At 37.0% G+C, this 23,978-nt stretch overlaps 2 protein-coding genes across 3 annotated transcripts in view; both read right to left on the reverse strand.

Annotated features, from left to right (window-relative positions):
• Nucleotides 1-56: 56 nt before the first annotated feature.
• Nucleotides 57-15,537, reverse strand: lrrcc1 (leucine rich repeat and coiled-coil centrosomal protein 1). 2 transcript variants are annotated; one of them, XM_055152177.1, is made up of 19 exons: nucleotides 15,102-15,537; nucleotides 14,597-14,802; nucleotides 14,380-14,445; nucleotides 14,136-14,303; nucleotides 13,643-13,806; nucleotides 13,364-13,573; nucleotides 12,520-12,719; nucleotides 11,671-11,845; nucleotides 10,877-11,025; nucleotides 7,723-7,927; nucleotides 6,977-7,116; nucleotides 5,286-5,487; nucleotides 4,586-4,702; nucleotides 3,884-4,058; nucleotides 2,781-2,944; nucleotides 2,370-2,557; nucleotides 1,571-1,708; nucleotides 1,320-1,455; nucleotides 57-703 (listed from the first exon to the last, which is right to left on the reverse strand). In XM_055152177.1, the coding sequence occupies exons 1-19, from the start codon at nucleotides 15,143-15,145 to the stop codon at nucleotides 590-592; spliced, it is 2,961 nt and encodes a 986-aa protein (XP_055008152.1). In that variant the 5' UTR covers nucleotides 15,146-15,537; the 3' UTR covers nucleotides 57-589. The 2 variants fall into 2 exon arrangements, with proteins under 2 accessions (XP_055008152.1, XP_020784792.1); XM_020929133.2 differs by having other exon boundaries at nucleotides 4,586-4,771.
• A 1,493-nt stretch (nucleotides 15,538-17,030) lies between these two features.
• LOC110164185 (RNA-binding Raly-like protein) overlaps nucleotides 17,031-23,978 on the reverse strand; it is a 75,203-nt gene continuing 68,255 nt past the window's right edge. The window contains exons 6-9 of the mRNA XM_055151740.1: nucleotides 22,540-22,653; nucleotides 20,006-20,172; nucleotides 19,136-19,173; nucleotides 17,031-17,714 (exon numbers count right to left, since the gene is read on the reverse strand). Coding sequence (XP_055007715.1) covers nucleotides 19,141-19,173; nucleotides 20,006-20,172; nucleotides 22,540-22,653 — 314 coding nt within the window. The 3' untranslated portion in view covers nucleotides 17,031-17,714; nucleotides 19,136-19,140. The remainder of the gene's footprint in view (nucleotides 17,715-19,135; nucleotides 19,174-20,005; nucleotides 20,173-22,539; nucleotides 22,654-23,978) is intronic.

The raw sequence follows: 23,978 nt of genomic DNA on the forward strand, positions 1-23,978 counted from the left end.
TTTAATTGGCACAGTGGGACCAGTGAATAGGAGACAAAATTATAGTCTGTAAAGGATTACGGCGACCAGATATTCCTTTAATAATGTCAAAACAACTAATTGGACAAGACTTGCAGATGTTTTTATCACTTTGCTGATTTGAGAATGTAATAAAATGTGTATTCTGCATTTTAACTAATCAGTCATTGCTTTACCTGTTGCTTTGGTATTAAATAAAAATGTGATACCCATTGGTTACCTGCACCTTTGAATAAACACTGATAACAATACAGGCACTAAATGGTAAATGGTCACATTTTTAAATAGTGCTTTTCAAATTTCAAGGCTCTCAAAGCAGTTCACATCAAATAATTACTCACCCATTCACATACATTCACATTCATACAACAATGTACACGGGGCAAGGTGGGTTTAGTGTCTCAGCTAAGGACACAACAACAGCATTCAACTGTGGGAGCTGGAATATGACTGCTCAACCAACGATGTTTATGTTGACAGCACCAACCATATTTTCAGTCATTTAATTTAATAGATACATCTTATATACAATATTTAAGACCAAAAAAAATACACATTTCTTATGTTAGCATTAACTGAACTCTCTTAGCACACTGTTGAGTCGTTTTATTTTCTCTTCCATGACTCTTTTCTGAGCACTCGTCTCCTCCAGCAGCTGACGCATCTCCTCCTCCACATCATAAACCTGCAAAACACAGTCCTTGAGTTGTTTTGCACCAGATGCCCTTCCTTATGCATGCATCTCCCTCCATTTACCCAGAGTTGTGGTACAAATACAGTTAACCATTTGATCCCATGTGGCTAGAGGCATTGTCTATTGTTCAATTAAACAAATAGTATAGTGCAATGAGAAGCCAAACATGGCCTTAACCTAGCCACTAACCTTTTTCTTTACTCTTACTTCAATGCACCAATTTCAAAAGTAGGGCTACTCTTTTTTCCTAGGCTGGATACATCAGGGAGGGCATCCAGCTTTAATCAATTTAATCAAATATTAACTGCTCCATGAGGTCGGTCATTTAATGTAACAAAAAAGGAGAAAGTTAATGGGGCTCTAACATTTCTTGCGAAGGGTCTGGCACCTGCTTAATGTCTTAATGTCTGGGTGTCCTGAAAGGCGCTATAAAATGCAATGATTAATGAATTAATTAGGGTAGTTTTGCAATAAAATAAAAGGTAAATAAAAATACCAGTTTCAAAAGTAAGTGTACTCTATATCTAAGACTCTGAAGGCTGGATAAATGATAGAAGAATACACCAGGGAGGGCACTGAACATAATCTGTAGTATTTATAATCTAACCCTCTGATTGGCTTGCTCTATCAGTTTCTGCTTGTCTGAGGCCAGTTGTAGCAGCTCAGTCTGGTGAGTGACCTGAAGTGACTCCAGTTGCTGTCTGAAAGCATCATCGATATTACGCAGCTTCTCCACTGCAGCTCTGCAAAATGACAAGACAGGACAAGACAGCTGTTCATAACGTTTGATCCAAATTAGTTTAGAAGACATCATTATTTCAGTGAGTACATCTCTTTTTAAATGAGCATTAGTCGTACTTTTGTGCTTCAGTGGCTTTATCGCGTTCTTCGAGCAGCAGTTTCTCTTTTGCATCAAAGTTTTCTTTCATTCGTTTTACTTGAGTTTCCAGTCGAGTGAGAAGTTCTGCTTTGTCCCTCCACTTTCTGCTGGATTCACTGAGAAAAGACAAGACACAATTTAATTAGCAAAAAACTCTGATGTGCTGTAATTGTAGAAGGAAAGTACAAATCTAAAGATTGTTTTGAAAAAAAAAACAAAAAACTTTTCAATTAAATGTTTTAAATCTTTCATCACATAAAAAAAAAAAGAGAACTAATCTCAGTTGAGATTTAGAGGATTCTACAGGTAAAAGAATAGACCAGCAATAGGCACTGGCAGTAGTAAAGTGGTAAGTGTTCTGAAATAGGAAATTTTACTTTGAAATATTTTATTAACTTACCAGTAATTTAATTTTTTTCTCAAAATTAAATCAGGATTTTTTTTGCATTTACTGCCATTCAGAGTTCTAATATGTAGACACCTATTACCACTCGAGTCTCATTGATAAAAACTGAAAATCATGAAGAGTTATTGCAGTTATTATCTATGAACTTAAATTCCCTGAATTTGTCCCTCCATGTCCCATCATATATAACAACTTATCTGTCTCTTCCTACAATTTGAGGTTGTCACCCTGAACTGAACTTCCTTTCTCTCTGCCTGGCATGCTATTGTCCAAGATTGATGACACTATAGGCCTAAATAAAATACAATTGTAACCCTAGACTAGCCTGATTTATTCCCTCCCTTTTTTTCACTTTTATATCCATTTCTTGCCTGTAAACCCTCTGGACTTCCTCTAGCTCTGTGTCCTTATCTTGCAGCTGTTGCTTCAGCTCTTCCTTGCGCAGAGTGAGGCATTCCACGTGTTCTTTGAGTTCTGTCTCTGTTACTTTGAAAGAGTTTTGGGCCTGGGCAGACTCCTCGCTCAGCCTCTGAATCTGCTCCTCCCGATCCTGCAAAGACTGCACCAAAGAGACAAAACAAGTCAAGGAAATGTTGAAGAAAAACTGAGGGAAAAAATTAATATTATTCAAATGTGATTAAATCAATTAGGCATACAATGAGTCTAATGTAATTTTGTATTGTGTGTTGTTATTTGTGTTTTTATCAATCAATATTAAAGATGCCCTATATAAATATTCTGTGGAGGTGGAGGAAATTAGCTTAAAGTTTCTCATAAAGTACCTCTTTAAGTTTGCGTATGGTCTCTGTCTGGTCATCAATGATTTTGGCTTTTATTCTGAGGGCGTCGTTATCTCTCTCATTTTGTTTCTTCTGTGTCTCCAGCTCCGTGGACAGGACCTCAATCTTGGCCTCCAAACGCCCACGGTCCTGGGCTAAAGAGGCTCCTAAAGCCACAAGAGAGATGGTCTTGATAAGGGCTAGGGGCTTTGAGCTAGCCTAACTTCAGCCTGGAAGACCTAACTTCGCTCTCGTCTACCTCACCACTTCTCCAGAGTTTCCCTGCTCCTCAGCCTTCATCACCTCACTTAAAACACTCCTATCCATCGCTCGCCGCACCTCCTCCTCGTCCAATCAGCACCCAGTCTGCCCACTGTAGATGTGCGGCCGCTTCAGTTTGTGCCATCCTTTAATCGTCCCCTTCACTGTCCTCTGCCTCACCTCTACCACTCTCAGTGTCCAGGCCCCAGGAAGACATCTCCTAAACATCTTCTAATCGGCCACACAGCCAAACCTTCATCACTTCTGCCAGATTTTGAGCGCCAAAGCTGAACTCATTCAATAAAGCTACTAAAACTTTCACTTTGAGTCTCTTCAGGTTGGAATACTATTGTACTTGTTATGCATTTTACTTGGTTATTGAAGCCTCTCAAAGAGTTGCGGTAATGGACAGTAACTGAATTCCATCAGTTAACAGTGATTTCATAATGACATTGGCAAACAAGATGAGGAATAATGCAGAAAAATGTTGTTATGCAAAAAATACTGTTCCAGCTCAAATTGTGACAAAACACCCAAGCCCAAACATATTACCGGTACTTTTCCCAGACTTTTCTTTGAATTTTATACATAGATATGTAGTAGTCAAAAGGGCAACTATACTTCTCTATCTGAGTGGGTGACCGCTGATCAGGCAGACCAAACCTTCTCTTAGCAGAACAAATCACCATTATTTGAGTCATAATTGATTGCATCAGATTGCTTGGGACAGAGTGAGTGCACATACATATTATTCAAAACAATTCTTTTTTTTGATAATTGTAATAAAGATAACTTGCATAGCCCACTCCCCAGTCATTCTTAAATACTAGAGTGTTGTGTCTCACCTTGTTGAGCAAGTTCTTGTCCCCAAATCCTCCTCTCTGCTCGGAGCCCGTCGATCACAGATTCCTGAGCTGTGAGCTGAGACAACAGCCTGGACTTGTCCTTCTTCAGGAGCTCCAGCTGCACAGACAGACGCCGGTCCTGCTCCAGCTCTGACTCCAATGACTGCACACGGCTCTGAGGACACATGGCTAATTTTAACACTAACTTACTTTTATGGATGAATACAACATAAAAATGCTACAAAAATGTGTAATACATTTTCATAATGTTGATAGAAATGCTTGTAACTAATCTTTTTAGTATACCAGCCAATTTTTGAACCATAGACTGTATGAAGAAGTAGACTAAGGACTGTGACATCCCCCATGGCCTTTGCCTCCAATAAAATGAGGCTCATGAGGTTAGTAATATAGGAGCAAATCTGGAGTCAAGTTCCATATTAGGAATAGGAATTTATTTACAGACAAAATAGTGCAATAAAAACAACAGGCAAGTACAGAGCTGTGGGCAGGGATAGGGGTTCGGTGAGAACTTAAATTTTCTAAGCACTCAATCTTCAAATGATAGATGGATATAACTAGAATGTGGTTAACACCTCATGAAAGTTGATTTTACATAATAATTCCCTTTAAAACTCAAACATCTAAAAGGGACCTGAAACACTTGTATAGATCATAGGCTACAAACAATTTGACTTGTACCTTGAGCTCAGTGACGGCCTCTCGTTTGGTTTTGATGAGGCCGGTGATGCGGCTCTTCTGCTCTTTGACCATAGCTGTGAGCTCCTGGACCAGAGCCGCGGACTTCTTCTCCCTCTGCTGTGAATGGGAAAGGGATGACCTCAAATCTGTCAACTCTGCACTCATCTGATCACACGCCTCTTTTACCTGCACACACATTTTTGACAACTGAGTTCCATTTTTTACCTTCAGTTTTTGCTTCAGTTCTGCTAAGACCACTGAGGACGGTTGCCATTGCTTGGAACCAATGAGTAGGTCAGATGTGTGGAGAGTTTATATCAATTTTTTCCATTTTTCCATGATTTCATTTTATATTTTTGTGGTAAAAAATAACTGTAAAATAATCACAATCATCAGAAAAGTTACTAAGTGAACCTTTAAAGCATGCAGTGACAAGAAGATGTATTACTTAGAAGGTAGAAAATAGGTTACATTTTGTGCCAGCTAAAAAATCTACATACAAAGGTTGATTAAAATTACTCTTTCTCTAAGCTGCTTGGCTGGACAAAAAATCAAAGCCAATTCAAAATCAACTTTCATGGTGAAAAAAATTATCACCAGAGGAGGTCAATCTTTTCTGTTTTAAATTAACATCACAAAAGCTTTTTCACTTTTTAAATTGCTTCAGGGTTTTAAGATTTCTATTCATCTTGACACAGACCTCAGAAAACCTTGCAGCCTCGATGGTTAGCGCCATTCGAAACTCATCCTCTAGAGCGCCGTACTGTCTTCTCCCCTCTGCAATTCTCTCCTGTAGCTCAGACACTTTTTGGGCATGTTTTTGTTCGACCAATGACACCTCTTCGGCCACTGCCTCGCGGAAATCTGCTCCACCGGGCTGAAGCCGCATCTCCAGCTGCTTCCTGTAGGCAAAGACATAGCCTCTAGTTTGCTTTTGTTTTCATTTACATTTATGACAAGAAACAGCACTAACTAAATATTCCGCAAAACCTTGGGCAATGGGGCTGCTGCAAGATTAAAGGAATCAAGACTGTAACTGTGTTGAATTAATGCAATTTGCAAATCACATTCCCTGCAAATATTTCAAAGGTATAATCCTCTACAAACTAAATATTCTTGCAGTTATTATGTAGTTGAAACGTCTCTGAATATTGATTAAAGGTGTATTATGTAACTTTTCTGGCGTATGGTGTGTCACCTGCGTGTCTCCATGTAGATGTTATTACTTTGCTTGGCATGTTCCACAGTATGGCATTAAACAGATTTATTTACATGTAAACAAGCAGGTGAAAACACCAGGCCAAGTTACAGGTCAGGTCTGTGCAGCAGTGACACCATCTCAGTAAGAATGCATGTTTTTCCAAGATATTTTTGAGCAATAAAAACACCTGTAATTGAATTGAAAAACACATCAGTTTAATGCCATACTGTGGAACATTCCAGACAAGGTAAAACTTCTCCATGAAGGAAACAAGCAAAGAGGAGATTGACATTTATAAAGTTACAAAGTTACATAGTGCACAAAAGTAAATAAATAGCTAATTAATAATTAAATAGTTAATAGCAATACTGAGAAAATTGAATGAGGGTATTTTTTTCTAACATTATTTGGTTCAAACACTAAGAAATGGAGCAAAGCAGCCAAAAAGGGGGTAAATTTGTTATTTTCTCTTTCATGAGGTTTACTATAGTGCTTTTTAATTATTCTGAATATTGTAAAGCAGACAAAATTCACACTTTAACAGAATAAACAAAATATCCAATATAATTAACCACTGTCTCATTCTACTGTTCATATGACAATGGGATGTAGATGAGAGTTAGTTAAAGAGACAGTATTCAAACCCATTATGATAAATGGACCAAATGTGCTGATGGAACAAATGCATTGTTTTGTGATTTTAGAGCAATTAATTAAACTGAGAGTTTCAGCCATTTAATAATTGTTGAAGATAAGCACACCAAATGCTTTTATTATCCATATACGAAGGCCATAATTGTATAAAAATGCTTTGTAAGAGCTAAAAGTTCCATCTAAAATATGAATAAATACTATAAAATGTTTTACATTGTACCTTATGTAAAATACATACAAAAGCTATTGTTACTTGGAGATACTGATAATAGAAAATGTTTCAAGTATTGGCTGTCAATCTCTGATACTGATCTGATACTGCAAAATGCCAATTTCAGCTCAGTAAATCTGATGATGCAAAATTTCATCTAAAAGTTCAGAATCTTCAGAAGTCAGTCCTACTTTTATTTTACATGCAAAAAAGACCACTCTCTTGATTCTCACAAACCCGTTGCCAGTCAGTTAAAATATTACTGAGATGACTGACAAATTATATTTCTGACTAATACCCTCCCCAGTGCTGTAGTGTAATGTACCTGTGCTCTTGTTCCCTTGAAGCCAGGAGTTCGTGGAGCTGCTGCAGTTTGTTTTTGTGCTGTTGGACTGAAGCTCTCTGAATGTCCAGCTCCCTCTTTAACACAGCTGCTTTATTCTCCAACTCTTGGTACCGCTTCATCTAAACACAACATTTACACAAAATCTGTCATACAAATTACTGGGTCTGCAAATCTCCAAGAAAAATATGTTTACTAAATACTGAAGAATAAAAACACATAACCTGTCTACAATTTCACAATTTAGAGTAATGTAATTTTACAAGTCATGAAAAAAGTTTTTGTGTTGTCGTGCTTTACTACACTGTATGGCCTGAGACACTTACAAATTGGACATTTTTTATCTAAAATTGAAAAATAATAATAAAAACACAATAGGATGAGTGCAGGACTAACATTTAGATACAATGGAAGAACTGGCTTAATGTAAAACTTTAATAATGTTTCTTGAGTATTTATATCCATATCTATACTATATATTGTATAGAGCTCAACAGTGACCGCCCAGCCCCCTGCTTCTGGAAGTAAACTGAAAAATCAATGAGAAATGAAGTTATTAAAAAATTTCTGAATCATATATATTTAGCTGTCTACAGGGAAAGTAAATGCCAAATTTACTTCAATAACAAGAGCAGACTTCAAAGTGACCAGGAGTACTGAGCTCCACTGCTTTCGACCTCAGTCATAATAAAAAATAATAAATACATAAAGAAAGAAATATTGAGCACCTCTTCTGCCCTCTGCATAACCCTGAGACTGTCGGCCTGCGCGATGCTCTCCTCCAGTTTGCTCAGTCCGGTCTTGTGCAGCTGTTCTGTGCTTCGGCTTTGCTCCAGTGCCTGAGTGAGAGATTGACATCGGCCCTCCAGCTCCTCCACGCGCCGCTGCAGCTCAGAGCGGCCAGAGCGCTCCTTCAACAGCATCTCCTTCAATCTAGAGAGAGGAGAGAGAAAGGTTTAAATAGAGCTGGGATCAAATGTCAAAAAACTGATATTTTCAGTCAAATCTGCCATGTTTGATGTAAGTTGACCAGAGATTCAGAGATGCATTACCCAAACCCAACTGACTGGGAAATGCATTCATCACACCATTTTACTGAATTTGCAATTTAAATCACTGCAATCAGAACATTGCATGTCTAACCATCCATACACAGGGAGAGCATGAAAACTCAGGTTCCACATGGCCCAGGATTTGAGCCCAGGAGCTTCTTGATGTGAGCCCGAAAACTAGTCACTATGCCACTAGTGAAAAGAAGCATGTTCTTTACTAGTATACAGAGTCCTGTACCAGGTCGGGTACCTGCAGGTACTGGCTGCTGAAACGGGCGGGTTTTAACATTCTGGAATTTTAAAGGGGGGGGTATGTGGACGAGTAGTAATTATGTATGAGCGGGTCAGAACTAAATAAGAACTAAACCAAAACTACACAACGACTAATCCTGGACTTAAGAGAGAGAGAGAATCCCGAGCCCACTGTGCACTCGCCTGGAGCAACAGTCGCATCTCCAAGCCCATCCCGACAGTGAGTCCTGGTTCAGTTCTGGTTTAGTCTTGGATTAGTCCTGTTTTAGTCCTAGTTCATTCCTGGTTTAGTCCTGGAATCAATCCTAAATTAGTCCTGGTTTAGTCCTGGATCAGCCTGTGGCGTGTGTGGCGCAAAAGTCCGGCATCTCGATCATTGTTTCTTCTATTCAGTAAATACTGCCAGTGAAGTGATGACAGTAAAGTTGTGTTTGTGAATTCGTAATCTGAAGAAAGCGTAACTGTTTCATTTCATTTTGTGATTGTAATTCTTGAAGTCGTAACTTTTCAATTCGTATTCTGATGGATGCTTCTGTTAGAATGCTTTTAATTTGTGTGTGATTTATCACGGGCACGGGCGGGTAATGGGTGCAATGTTATCGTGTCCGAGCAGGTGCGAGTTTAACTTTGATAAAATCACAAGTTAATGGGCAGGTGCGGGTATCCAAAAAATGGACCCGTGCAGGACTCTACTAATATATGCAGAAAGCTGTATGAAAATCATCTTTGCTCTGAGAAAACATATGATTAGTTACTGACTTCCTTGAAGTTAGTGTCTCATACTTTTTACCTTTCAGACAAAATTTGCCTACATTTTAAAAATCACTTTTTGTGTCTTGCTAATAAACAGCAATTTCCTGACAAAGACCATTATAAACCAAATCAAAAGAGACACAAAAATTTAATTTACAATAAAACAACAAATCTTAGAATTACCTCGGGACATTAACCGCTTATGAAACCAAAAACAAATGAATTTATAATTTAGTCCAAAAAAGCTATCTCATGCTGTGTTATTTGAATTGATGATAAGACATTTGTAAGTAATCTGCCTCCTGATGAGAGATACCCGACCGCTGCAGCATCATTACAAAGTGACGGAGAAGATGGATTCACATAACGCTGCTGACATATGCCTGACAGTGTGGCTCTAATTACTAACATAACCCATTTATCCAAACCAAATGTGCAAGTCAAACTGTGGGAGAGGTTCTCAAACTGTGGAGCAGAGGTTAAATGTCAAGGTTTTTTCTGTTTTTTTTGTTTTGTTTGTTTGTTTGTTTTTGTATAAAACTCATAATTTCATCCTCCACAGACACCACCATGATTCAGTTCAATTGATTTTTTTTCTTCAGTATTTTGAAGTTTAAAGCCCTGATTAATTTTAATACTGTTTTATTGTATTCTCACTTAAATCTACAGTTGCTTAGTCCTGGTTAAATTCTAGTTTAGCCCCAACTAGCCTTTGTGAAGCTCCAATTAGATTTTTTCAAGTCCAAGTTCAGATGTGTCAGTTCCACAAATTTTGAAAAACTAAAATCTTTCAAATGCAGCTGAGCCTATTATCCCAGCCAAAAGCTCTCTAATGTGCAGTGACAGATATGAATATTTAATTAGAGATGATGGTAGACATACTGCATTTGGTTAATACACATAATGAAAATGGGTCTGTGGGTTAATGGTCCTTCTTCCACTAAATGGTTGTATAATAATTATAGAAAGCTTCAGGCGAGTTTAGTTCAATGACACTGGAAACTTTTAATGACGGGTCAGTAGTTTAATGACACACTGATGTGGGCTGCGCTTCTGAGATACGAAGATGTTTTTATAATCAGTATCTTTCAGCTTATATTAATTCATCTCTGAGCATTGCGCAATAATGATGTTAGGCAAGGTAGATTTTTATAATAACTACAAACCTGTACAGCATTTGTGAGTTAACCTCTTAGGGAACATTCAGACTTGCAGACATATCACATCAAAATGTAGACTAAACCAGGACAAGAATTGGACTAAACTGGCTCAAACCAGGACCAAACCATGAGAAGAATGAGCAAATGGACACTTTGTTAGAATAATAATCATGAAAAGCTTCAAACATGCAGGGGTGAGTGGATAAGTAACAAGTACTATAAACTAATAATATTATTTAGCCAGTGAGCTGATTTATAACTCTTATTTAACATGTATTTAGGCCACATTTTAAGTAACTTTGTTCTAACTGCTTCAATCTAAAGAGCACCAGGTGGAGTAGTTGCACCCACAACTAACTATTTTTAGTGACACATTTCATAGCAGTGGTTATACATGAATATATGCATTATTTTACAACCTGAATAAGTTCTAATTATATATTAAGTAATTTAGAAAGCTTCTATAACTAACTCAAACTGTTTAAGCTGTGTTTTATTGATATATTTGACTTATATATAGTTTTTTTATTATGCCCTCACTTTTCTATAAAGCACTTTGGTCTTGTAAGTTCTAAACACTATTATAAACATGCTTTGATTTATTGATTAAGACTTGAATTGATTAATACATAGGACTAATACGACACAGGACATGATTTTATTACCTGTCAGTGGTGTGCACAGCCAGGTTCTGTAGATCCTGCTCCTCACTCACTTTGGTCTGGAGACACTTCAGATCCTCTGTCAGTTTCCTCACCGCCTGCTCCGCCTTCCAGCGCCGCTCCCTCTCCTGGTCACGCTCCTCCACTATAGTCTACCACACACACAAAATATAGTGTAAATGTGAAGGCAATATCAGCGCTTTTCAAAATTGTGGTAGACTTAGCTGCAACTAACAACTTTTTAAGAAGTTGACTATTCAGTGATTATTATTTTTGATTAGTCAGCTAGTGAAACAATTATTGAAGTAATGCTGTTTGAAAATAAAATAAATACAAAGAATACTATTGTTTTAATATTGCCATACGAGTCTTCATGATAAACCGTCTTGTGGCATGCATTTTAGTATGCATAGTCCAAATAAATATTATAATTGTCAATGATTATTAATAGTTGGTTAAATTATTCCAATTAATTGTTGCAGCCCTAGTACATTGGTAATTATGCTTGTACTGTATTTTGCATATATTATTTTATGATGATTTAAAAACAGATTAATTCCTGTTGTCAGTAAAGAGTTTGATCTGGCTTCGGTTCTGTATTGTCAAAATGTATTTATTTATTTTGGTCACAATCACCTAGCCAAATCCAGAAGTCATTTAGGTGCTATCTGTAAAGCTGATAATTTTCTGCTATAAAAAGTGTATCCCATTTTCAAGCGGACATCAAATGGGGTAGAAAACATTATTGAAAAATACAAGCTTGTATTTCTACATGGAGACAACCTATTCGTCTTTACCCTGTAGGTCTCTTCTTCATTGGTAGACCTTGTTTTTACATGGCCAGAGGCTTCGGCACATTTCAAAGGGCGCCTCCTGGTGGCCCCTGCTGTCTCGACTCCTGCTGCGATGCCAGGCTTCTTCTTGGGCCCCACAGAGGACTTTGAAGATGTAGTTTTATGATTCTCCTGATCACTGCACATAAAACAAATCACAGGCATCGCACAAGCTGTAAAACCTGATTATTACCAACCCCGGAGCTAAGGCGGCAATGAAGGTCAAAGGAGATGGATGTAATTCTCAGTTTTATGGGTAAACAAAGTCTGAAACAGTGACTAAGGGGATTTTGAAACTATATTCAGTTCACCTTGTATTTGAAAAGGAAAGTGAGGTACGTATATTAAATTACAGATGCTACTAACTACATAAAAAACAGCTAATACGGAGTGATTGATTGTCAGAATATGAAGAGGAAGCTGATAAACATTTTACCTGCTGCTTGTTGTAATTATTTTGACAAGCTAAATAGTAAACATCCAGTTACTATTTTTATTCTTTGAAACCAGACAAATGAGCTTCGAAACCAGACAAATGAGTCAATTTTGTATCTGTAATTATACTTTATAATTATAATAAGTTGTAATTTTATTTTTGACAGTCATTATTGATTGTTGAGAAGTAAGAGAGACCATGTACAAGTGCTATTTACTCGACAAAGCCCAAAAAAGCCAAAAATATTGCAGACTGCATTTTCATATAACCTTTATCTTTTGAAAAGCTATGCATCTATTCTCAAACACATGAAAACATTCTAATATGAACTAATTAAACCTTCTTCATGTGAATTGGAGTTGGTGTATTCATTCTACCTGTCGGATCTCCTTCCCTTTGTGCCTTTTGTCCTTGTTCCTGAGCTGCTCATATGTTTGGGGATTCTTGAGCGCTTCTTGTTTTCTTTTCCGCTGTCACACTCACTCTCCGACGTACGATCTGTGTCCCTCTTGGGTACCCGTACCATCACCACAGCAGGAGTACTGATGCTGCTGCTGAGTTTGTCTCGTATAGGACCCTGCAGCACAAAGATGGTGCTGGAATTGGAATTTTGTTGTATCACACTTTAATAAATACACTATAAGAACAGAATATAATTTAACATTTTTGTTCACCATCATAAGAAAATATCTAATGGGTTTATGATAGGAACCCCAAATCTGTGCTGACACAGACATGTTGTTGACAATATCCTTATTTTGAACTTCTTGGTGGCATTTTGAGTACTTTTGACCATTAAACAATATTATATATTATATATATTTTATAATGTTTTGTTTTTAATTGTTATGGCAATGGTGACAATTGTTCCTTGTTCTGAGCCATAGGCAGAATACATTCACAAATACCTTTCAAACTGAGTTGTATTTATTTATTCCTGGCATTATCAGAGAGGGTTCATAATGAATATGTCAGGAGCCCAGTTTTCTAAGCGCAATAAACTCTGTTCAGGGTGAAGGAACTTCACTCAATGAAATCAAAAAAGAAAAGTTTTAGTCCATTCATTGCCATTAAAGACAGCCTGTCTGGGCACTATATGTTTGGGTAAAAATGGCAAGAAACCACCTCTTTGCAAGAAGTCCACCTAAAAGTGTATTTTTTATGCATTTCCATTTTATACTAGTCCGCCATTCTTATTACAGTCATGTTAAAAGTAATCACCTGAATGAGCAGAGACACCTGACGCTCGAGTTTCCGGAGGCGTTCTTCATTATGAGGGTCTGGTGGATCGGCTGCAGTGGAAACTGCAGGGGCCTTGTCCTTTTGATCCAACTGTGGGGTGGTCTCTGCTAAAACTTCTGATGCAATCCGCTGACGAAACTGGTTCAACACCTCGTCAATGCGGGGAGTGTTAATATTACTTCCTTTGACCTGAAAAAGAACATCTTAAGTACTCTACATGTAATCTTAAAAGGCTTACGAAATAAATAAGTAAATTACAGCTTCATGGTGACTGGTATCAGATGAGAGAAACAGGTCCACATAATCTTCCAAACCAGGAATGTCTCGTTTATGCACACGAGGTTCACGTGGGTTTCCCAAATGGTCTAAACCATCCAGGACATAAATCTGAGGCAGTGACTGAAAGACTATCTCCCTGTAACCTGCAATAAAGGGAAATTCATATTGTATTTAATTCATATTATTATTTTTTTTTTTAGCTCTTGCACATTTGTATATAAAAATATATTGTTGGCAAGTACAAGGAATAGTAAATGCATGAAAAAAATAAAAAATAAAAAATGCATGTGTGGAGTACAGACACTTTGTGACAAAAATTTAAAAAAATGGTAAGCAGAAAAAATACTCAATGACACTGCAGTGTTTTGAACTTAGATAGCAATTCTGAAATACTTTTAAAAAATATGTCAACTGTAAAAAATAAAATAAAATTAATAGTAATAACTTCCTGTCACATATTTTTAAGTTTTACCAGGGGATGTGCAGAGTGGATTGTCTGCTCCATCTTTGTACAAAATAACTTCTTTTAAGCTGTGCAATCCCAGCAGGCATTGCAAAAGGTGATCGATGCTGTCCAGCTGGTTGCCATGGAGGCTAAGATGGTTAAGCTTGTACTGCGGGCCGTGGAGATACAACAACCCTATTACAGAAGGACAATAAGATCCATCAACATCAGTGTGATACCGGTGGCACTATCAAAAATACACAAGCCTTACCTGTGAGGTTATTAATCTGATTATAGGACAGGTTTAATCTTGTTAGGTTCACAAGGCCATTCAGTCCTGAGAGAGGCGGGACAAAGGAGTGATTTTACAGCTCATAAAACACTCGTAGAACTTTAGACCAAACGGAAGACAGATATAAATTACTTGAGGAACTCCCCCTGTACTAGATCATCCATCATACAACTGAGAAGGTAATTAAAACACACACCTTCGACCTTGGTGATTAAGTTGCAGGATAAATTCAAAGTTCTCAGAGAAGTGAGCGAGCTCAAGCCCTCAATGTGAGAGATGCAGTTGGAGGAGAGGTCCAGATGACGCAGGTGCCACGCATTGGTGAGGCCTTCAATTCGTGAGATGTTGTTACAGTGAAGATTCAGGGAGGTAACAGTAGAGACGAGCTGGACTTCTAGTAAACTGTGACAATTAATGAATGAATGAGGGAAGTGGTATGATCAAGAGGGACTTCAAACTGACTGTGTAGACGAAATAATGCATATTTTGACATAGTTTAAGATGATGGTAAACCAATATAACTTACAATTAGTATGAAAAGAGTTATTTTCTATTGGAATTTAATAGAAAACTGAGAGAATTATACGGTGCTCTACAACACTATTAAAAGCAGCACAAACGTATATAGCTCAGTTTCAATAGATATTGAAAACATAGCGTTACTACATATTTATAGGCACTGTAAACTTTGAGTGTGTTACCTTTTTATCTTCTTGTCGATGAGGCATAGTTCAGTGTCTCCCATAATGAAAATATAGAAGTATCTCCAAGTTTGAATCAAGTTTAATAAAGTGTCTGACTTTGTAAAGCTACCATATATAGCTATATGTAACTGCAATATGTAATGCTGAGATCATCTGCAATGTTAACGCAAAAATAAACCAAATCTGAGAAATAGTACCTGGTTAGCTGTTACTACAACAAGACGACGCAAAGAGGTTAGCTTTTTCTGGCTTCGACTGCGAAACATTGTCCATTACAATTACGACAAATAGATCAAACCAACTAAAGGCTTGCTAATAGTAACTTTGACACACGGTATATGCAGTAATCTACTTGTGACTAGCCATATCATAACCTTTATTTTGTTTCAATACTTTTTTGTCGTTTAGCTTCTTGAAAACACCGCTTCGAGAGTTTTACTTCCTGTTTACATGACGTTCACAACTCCAACTTCCGGCAAATGCTCGTTAGCTCCGCCCACTTTAAACTTTTTGAAATCATGCTTTGAAATAAATCTGTATAAAATCTTTTCTCTTCTTAGGTAGACTACACACATTAATTAATTGTAAAGTTTAATGAAAAAAACATAAGTTTGTTTGAGAATTTTATAGCATTTCTTCATGATAAAGTTTAAACAGATGTGCGACGTACCCATCAAATGTTTAGGCATGTCTGAATTAAAAAAAATAAAACGTTTTAGTACATAGTAGCCTAGTAGCAGTAGTGGTAGTAAGAGCAGCAGTAATATTGCCAGCTTCAACAGTAGGCCAGTGTGTAATGTGCATGAAATAAGCATATGTAATCACAGGTGTACTTTAAAGATCCTGGCCTCCATTAAACTACTAATTGCTTCTGCTGGTCGCAACAGGCCTTTGATTGATTCCTCTCTTCACACACTCAACGCTGTCCACATTAGGAGTGCCGGTTGACTGATCATAGTACCCATTGGCCACTATCCAGCCGTGATAGACTCAATTATCCCTGTAACCCCGCCAGTGGCCCTCCTTAACCTGTGAAAATGATGATCTAGTGTAAATGGAGTCAGTGAATTAGTAATGCCATCTGTTGCTGCAGCGGTGCAACACATGCATTTTTCATCGGTCAGTGATTTGTATTTTCAATTGCACAGTAGAATAGATGGATATTCTTGTACCTGTAATAATAAAAGGTGTATGTGATAATTAAATACAAGAGGAGGGGGGGTTCTCCTGGCTGCATTCATTTGGTTGAGAAGTGCATATAAGAAAGTCAATAAGGACATTTCAAGTTGGTCCATTTGGGACTATTAAATGCTTCTAGTGTAATAAATACAGTATACTGCTGCTACTGCAGCAATTAGTAGTGTGACAATTAGTGTTACAAATAGTTCTGAACACTGACATCAACAAATATTTCATACTTAATATATAAATATTTTAAGATTAGGCTATTTCAGTAAGATTTTCATAAGAATTTGCAAAGTAAGTGCTATAGACTTCTTACTTTCTATATCTAATATAGGTCTTTTCATGTAAGTGATAAAATAAATTATATTATTCAGATGGGATGCAAAGAGTTATGTCTATCATTATGGGTATTTTTGCATGCGTTCCAATGGAAGAATGAATACAGTTAACAGGAAACCCGTTTATTTGAAAAACTCTGTACATCGGATGCAGTGAATACTAATGGAACAAATGGGTCATTTTTTCACATGCTTGTTATTAAAATCATTTTCATAAATTCCAAACAGAAATAAACTAAATGCATTTATGATTTATAAGAGAAACACAAAGGCACACATCAATTGAATATTTCATATTGTGGAAAAAATTGCTTTTGTTTAATATAAAGATAGGAATGAATGTATTAAATGCTTGAGCACAGCACAGACAGTGAAATATTTAAATCTTTTATAGCAGCTATAATGTATGTTCAATGTAAAGAAGGTCTCAAATGGTGGTCATCTGGAGAACAGTTTTTGGACTGAAGGGGTTTCAGCTCCCATCCAGAAGACATTTTCAATTTGATGGTAGGCTTGAGACAGTAGGATTTTTACTGGACCACTCCTGGATGAATGAGGGGTTACATAGTCTTATTTGTAGTTGAGAGATGAAATAGTTATATTTTCAACAGCATTCTGGTAATTGTTGTGTGCCTTGAACTGAATACACGATAACACAAATTTTGAATAAATTACATTTTCCAAGATAAATAAATTGTAAAGTGTAAACACTTCCTACATTCAAATGAACAGCAGTCTCTCTCAGAGTTTTTAATGCACATAAATAATAAATACATCCACAATGACAAATGTCATGGCTGACTTACATTTTCATCACTGTTACTGTTACAGATCATCAGAGATTATATTAAGCACACAAAATAAAGTCCTTGTTTTTCTGAGAGGAAATAACTCCAGGGATTATTGATTGCTTTTTGCAGTTATTGTGAATATTCATAAGCCGGCATTTTCAGAAAGTCCACATCAGAGTTGTAACAAGACAAGACTGAAACCTCTCCTCTTCTGCTGGCTCTTAACAATTCACTGTGTTTCTGTCACATCCAGAGGCTTTGCTGGTGTCTTCATTTAGACGTCTTTATTTCTGTCTCTGAAAAGAAAAAAGTGTCAGTCCAGAGGGAATCTGCATCATTATTACAGCTTACATTTACGGCTTCTGAGACTGGCTGACAGGTGAAAACTACTCTGGGGACATCTCACAACAAAATAAGCAATGCATGGCTAAGAAAATGGAGATTATTACTAGTACTGCAAAGGTTATAGCACATAAGACACCCCTAAAACATCACCATTTGTACAGAAACAACAAACACATCAGATTTAAGACTAACACTATATGCCAGGGCTGGGCTATATCATTCATGACATCTTGTTGTATACTTTGGGGGTGATATAAAATTTTAATATTGTGATATAATTTGCATCCACACTGAAGCCACTGCTGACACTCAGAGTGAGAGTGGAGTGGAAACTTTTTTTTTCCAACAACAATTTAAACTCCCCAAAACAAGTTAGCACATTGTTTGATAATGTCATCAAAAAAGAAATAGTTAAAAGGTAAATTCACAAATGTTGAACCTGATTTTTATTATTGGATTATTGACTAATACAACAGAAAACTGCATTTTGACAATATTCATTCTCCTAGCTGTATGATTATGATTATTATTATTATCATTGACCAACAGGATAAAAACCTGAATATGTCTAGCAAAAGTTATATTGTCAATTACATAATTAAGGTAAGATTTAGTAGCCTACAATTTATTGTCTCCGTAGGGACAGTTGCCCTCTGCATTATACCCATCCTTGATGTATGGTTGTCTCTTGTTGTTCTTTGTGATATACATTTTAGGTGACTTCTCTCTGCCCCAGTAAATTTACATATTTAATCAAATATAGTAAATAATTCAAGTGTTGATCTATAGCCTCATAATATAACATGTCACTACCAGAGAGAGAGCTAGCGAACAGTGAGACGAGATGCCAGCCAAGAGGCAAATGAAATCTCAAAGCCATTTGTTCAAACGCAGTCGGAGCAGATTTGGAAGTGGTTAGATGAAATAGTCCAATCTGGGCTCAGACAGGCGTCACAGAAAACTGCAGTGTGCCTGAGCGCTGCAGACCAATGACAGGCCATGGAGATGAACAGGAGGTAATCATAAGCTTTTTAGTCCATCTCCATACACTTACACTGAAGAATAAGCTACTATTTTTCTGAATAGAGTTGGGTAGCACTAGCATTCTCAAAGTTCTATGGAAAAAAACATACAAAGATACACACAAAACCAAAGGAAATTCCTATTTGTTGTAATTTCTATAACAACATTGAGGAAATAATATATTGATGGGTTTCAGACTGGTGAATCATTAGCACTGTTGCCATAGCAATTAACAATTCAAAACAAAAATATGACATCTTCTGAATGTTGAAAAGTACTCAAAATGGCGGCAATAAATCTGAAAGAAAGCGGAAACCCATCAAAAGGAATAACATAATTGAATACTGACCTCTCTCAGTTGTCAATGTCTGATATGTGGTTCTCAATCTGCCAACAAATAGAAACACAAATTAATAATGTATTTAATCACCAATCTCACTATCTTGTATAGAATAGAGGACAACAATTAAAGTCAACTAAAACAATATGAAAGTTTAAATACACATAAGATTTAGTATGGTACTGTGATTTGTTTTTGTATTAAATGGTCCACTATTCTTATTATCTTTACAAACCCACACAGTCAAATCTGCATAATAAGAGTGCATGAAGCCCATCTGAATACATAACAAAGTCCTCCTGTATCCTTTATTACCTCCCACTCCTCACTAGTCCTGTCACGATACTAAAACTCCAAACTTAAAGAGCCCATACTACGCAATTATCTGATCTTTTTTATAATGTTGTTTTCTCATCAGAAATATACCTAGAATTGTGTTTTGTTTCAATCACATATGTTTAACATACAAATCCTCCATATTTTGGTTTCTGTTTGAGTTCTTCTCTAAAACAGAAAAGGCTCTTTTCCACCTTGTGATGTCATCTGGTATTACAGGAAATGCTCCACTGTGTTTTTAAACTCCATAATCCTTCACTAGAATCATTTGGATAATTTCAGCTCTAGAATTGCCAATCTCTTTTGAAATAAAGATAAGGTAGTTACCCAAATATTATCATGTGGTCTTATACTTGTTCTGATATAAATCTAAACCATTAAAAACTACCCAGGAAAAGTTATTATTATTATTTTTTTTCTAGTATCAATACTTGTTCTAGTTTTGACACTAGTTTTTGTATCAATCAGTATGTGGCCTGGGTATTGATTTTTTTTAACAACCCTACACTGCACTCCATCAGACTTCGTAATGGCCCTTCTTACCAGGTCTCTGTTGCCTTCGTCTTCATCGTAGTCTTCCTCTGCTCCGTCCGTCATGTCCCCTCCCTCCCCCTGCACCTCGCCCGCCTCCCCCTCCTCTGCTCCAGAATGGTCCGCTGCGTCGCCATGGAGACACTCGCACACTTCCTCCTGCTTCCTCTGCATCATCTCTGCAAACAGCATGACACATTGATATACACTGTTATCATCTGAGAGTGAGTATGGATTTCATTTTACACACAGATAAGCCTGGATGGACACACTGACTATTCATATTCCTATGGGAGCTCCACACGTGCCATGGAATATTTTTTTAGTAGACAACAACATCCATATACAACCAGAGGCCAAATTATATAAAAGCGTAATTCAAAGAGCTGTGGAACCTTTAATTGCCAGGTCACTTCACTTCCATTTATTTAACACACATCATCATATTGTCCAAGTACTTTTGAGTGAATGACAATTTGACTCTCTCTCTCTCTCTCTCTCTCTCTCTCTCTCTCTCTCTCTCTCTCTCTCTCTCTCTCTCTCTCTCTCTCTCTCTCTCTCTCTCTCTCTCTCTCTCTCTCTCTCTATATATATATATATATATATATATATAATATATATATATATATAGGGAAAGCTGGCAGGGAAAGCATACATGGAGCGACATAACCAAGTTGCGGGCATAGTGTACAGAAACATCTGTGCAGAGTACGGGCTGGAGACCCCAGGATCAAGGTGGGAAACACCTCCAAAGGTTGTGGAGAATGACCGAGCCAAGATCCTGTGGGACTTCCAGATACAGACTGACAGAATGGTGATGGCGAACCAACCAGACATAGTGGTGGTGGATAAGAAACAGAGCAGAGCCGTGGTGGTTGACATCGCAATACCAAGCGATGGTAATATCAGGAAAAAGGAACACGAGAAGCTAGAGAAATACCAGGGGCTCAAGGAAGAGCTGGAGAGAGCCTGGAAAGTAAAGGCATCAGTGGTGCCTGTGGTGATCGGACACTCGGGGCTGTAACCCCCAAACTGGAAGAGTGGCTACAACAGATACCGGGAAAAACAATGGACATCTCAGTCCAGAAAAGTGCAGTACTGGGAACAGCAAAGATACTGCGCAGAACTCTCAAGCTCCCAGGCCTCTGGTAGAGGACCCGAGCTCAATGAAGGTGAGAGAGACCTACCACCGTGGAAGGTGAGAAACACATTTTTTATTTTATTTTTTTTATATATATGTGTGTGTGTGTGTGTGTGTGTGTACTATATATACATCTATATATAAAGCTGACAGTTGTCTTTCATTAAACTTGATTGGGCATTTATATGTAGAGAAACAACAAACAGAAATAACTTTTACCCAATAAAGATGGCACTTACAGTATAATGGTTGCCAGTTTGCCAAAGATTGAACAAAATGAAAAAATGAGTAATGGTCTCCTTTATTAATCTTGCAGTGTAAGATGGGTTGTTTTATTTTGCTTTTAACTGAGTTTTGCATAAACTGACAGCACAAAGCAAAAACAATGTAACATTTTCTTTTATTTGGTTTTGCTAGTTTTATTGTTTTTGGACTATGATCAAATTTTACATTTATATCCTTGGTTGTTGTCTTTTTTAGTCTCTGTCTCTGTGCAGCACTTTAGAATCTGCTTTGTTTGTGAAGCGTGCTACATATATATAATATAAATAAATACAGATTTGGATTTGGGCAAAAGTGAGACTCATTTATGTTGCATGCTGTGCATATTCAAGTTAGGGACGCACCAATCCAGCTTTTTCAGTTCCAATACTCAGTTCAGTATTATAGCTTTATTTACCAATACCCAATATCAGTCGACACCAGATCAGAAACTTGAAAATGGCATTTATTTCCTTTAAAAGGAAATAAGAAAAACTGATCCAGATATGTTATGTAGTTGTGATATTTCTCTCAAGTAACAGAAACTTTGTATTAAAAAAAATTACCAGAACTACAAGCAGAACTGCAGTTTTTTTGGTGCATCCTTATTAATTCAAGTCAGTCAACTATCACTACTTATAACTAGACATGTTTGACTGGCAAGATGGGTTTTCCTAGCTTTCTGTAGTTCATATATTATTTTGTACTCATTCTCTTGTTAAAAGGTGCACTTTATTAAAAAAGGGAATTCATGATTTACTACATGCACTCCTTAATTAATATGCAGAAGTACTCAGGCAATTAATGCATACATTGCAGGAGGATGATGGATATTGTGATAATTGGACAAAAAGGTAATGCAAATGAATGAATCAACATTGTAAATGTACTCTGTGTTCACAGTTAATAGAACAGCCTGTGTAGAGAAAGTCAGCCTCAGAAGACTACAGCAGCACCATTTTAACATTCATTAGATTATGTTATTTTTACCACACACCATTTTCTTCTGTTCCCTTTTGTTCTCTGCTCTTACAGACAGATAGAAAGCTTTCATTACAGCATCTCATCGAACCTCTCTCCTCTTCTCTCCATTTGTTACATGCATGCAGTAAACATGCACATAATACGTTTAATTATAACTCACCAACGTCAGACCACTGCTGCCTCTCAATCTTCTCCAGTCGGCCCAGCAGAGAGTCAATCCTGGTTTTGATTTGAGACAGCTCCTTTTTTATTGTTACGAGTTGGTCAGATTTCACTGGAAACAAAAAACATAAATTACATGGTCAGTCTGTCTTGAGAGGGTAAATGGGTCAGTGGTTGCTTGAAATGAGGTGTTTTGAATTAGGCTTCGAAGAAATATTGATTTACAGTTTCTAATACAAATGTGGCAAGTGCAATTATTTAAGACTCGAGATCAGTTCACGCTGTGCATTTTAACACACTGAAGTATGGCCTGCTAAAACAACACAGGAATCACATACTGGACTTTGTATTGGCTAAAAAAACAGTTGAAGATGACCATTCTTGTATTATAATAACTTAATTGTGATAAAGTAAAAAAAATATTATATACCAATGTATACAAAAATAAACATTTTGCATACATTCGTTTCAGTGGTGTTTCATTATATGCCATGATGAAGATACTACCTGTGTCAAACGCATCCCATGTAACTTTTATAATAAGTAAGTTTTTATTCTACAAGCATGGTCATCTTCACTGTTTGTGAAAGCTGTGCCGCTTTCACAAACAGCCTTGTCCTTGAGAAGCATGTCTTATGAACATTTAACAAAGAAAAAAATCCTGTGAAGCTCTCACTCCTTCAGTGTTTAAAAAACCCCAATATTGGATCATTCAGTATCAGTACCTATTTTTTTTCAAATTTTTATAACAAAGCACACAGGATTTTTGAGATAAGTATTAAATATATATGTATGTATGTGTATATATATATATGTATATATTGTTAGAGAATTTTTATGTTATAAGCATTTCTCATGTAAAGGCAATCATGATGTAGTATAAGTTATCAACATTGGCTTTTTGTTTTACTTGTTTTGTTGTGTTCAAGCTGTATCAGGTGATCTTGCTGATGCATTGGCTGACTCATTAAAGATAATGTACCGGGAGAAACAAATAGTAATGGCAAACATCATGAGGTTAACACAGAACTCTGGGGAATTGCTAGAGGCTATCTACCACCTGGAATGGGAAACCTGTGTATAATGGGGGGCTGTGTCAGTGGAAGCTTGTCAGTCATGAGACAACATGTGAACAATAGGTACTGTATTCAAAGTAACCTACTGTATGCTAATTGTGTGCTCTACAATAAAAGGCCGATGGAGAGAAGAGAGCTTCAGTTAGGATGAGACAGGCAGCTCTCTCCTACTCCTTGCGACAGGCAGAGCTCTCTCTTACTCCTTGCGCAAGTAAAACCAACCACTGTGTCCCTGGCGTGTTCTTTAATATTTGAGGTCGGGGTCAATTCCCTGACATATATATATATATATATATATATATATATATATATATATATATCTGCTGTCATGCGATTAAAAGAGAGATTAGAGATTAATTAA

The sequence above is a fragment of the Boleophthalmus pectinirostris genome, unplaced genomic scaffold, assembly GCF_026225935.1.
Source record: "Boleophthalmus pectinirostris isolate CB_2022bp ecotype Guang Dong unplaced genomic scaffold, ASM2622593v1 HiC_scaffold_16, whole genome shotgun sequence".
NCBI lineage: Eukaryota > Metazoa > Chordata > Actinopteri > Gobiiformes > Gobiidae > Boleophthalmus > Boleophthalmus pectinirostris.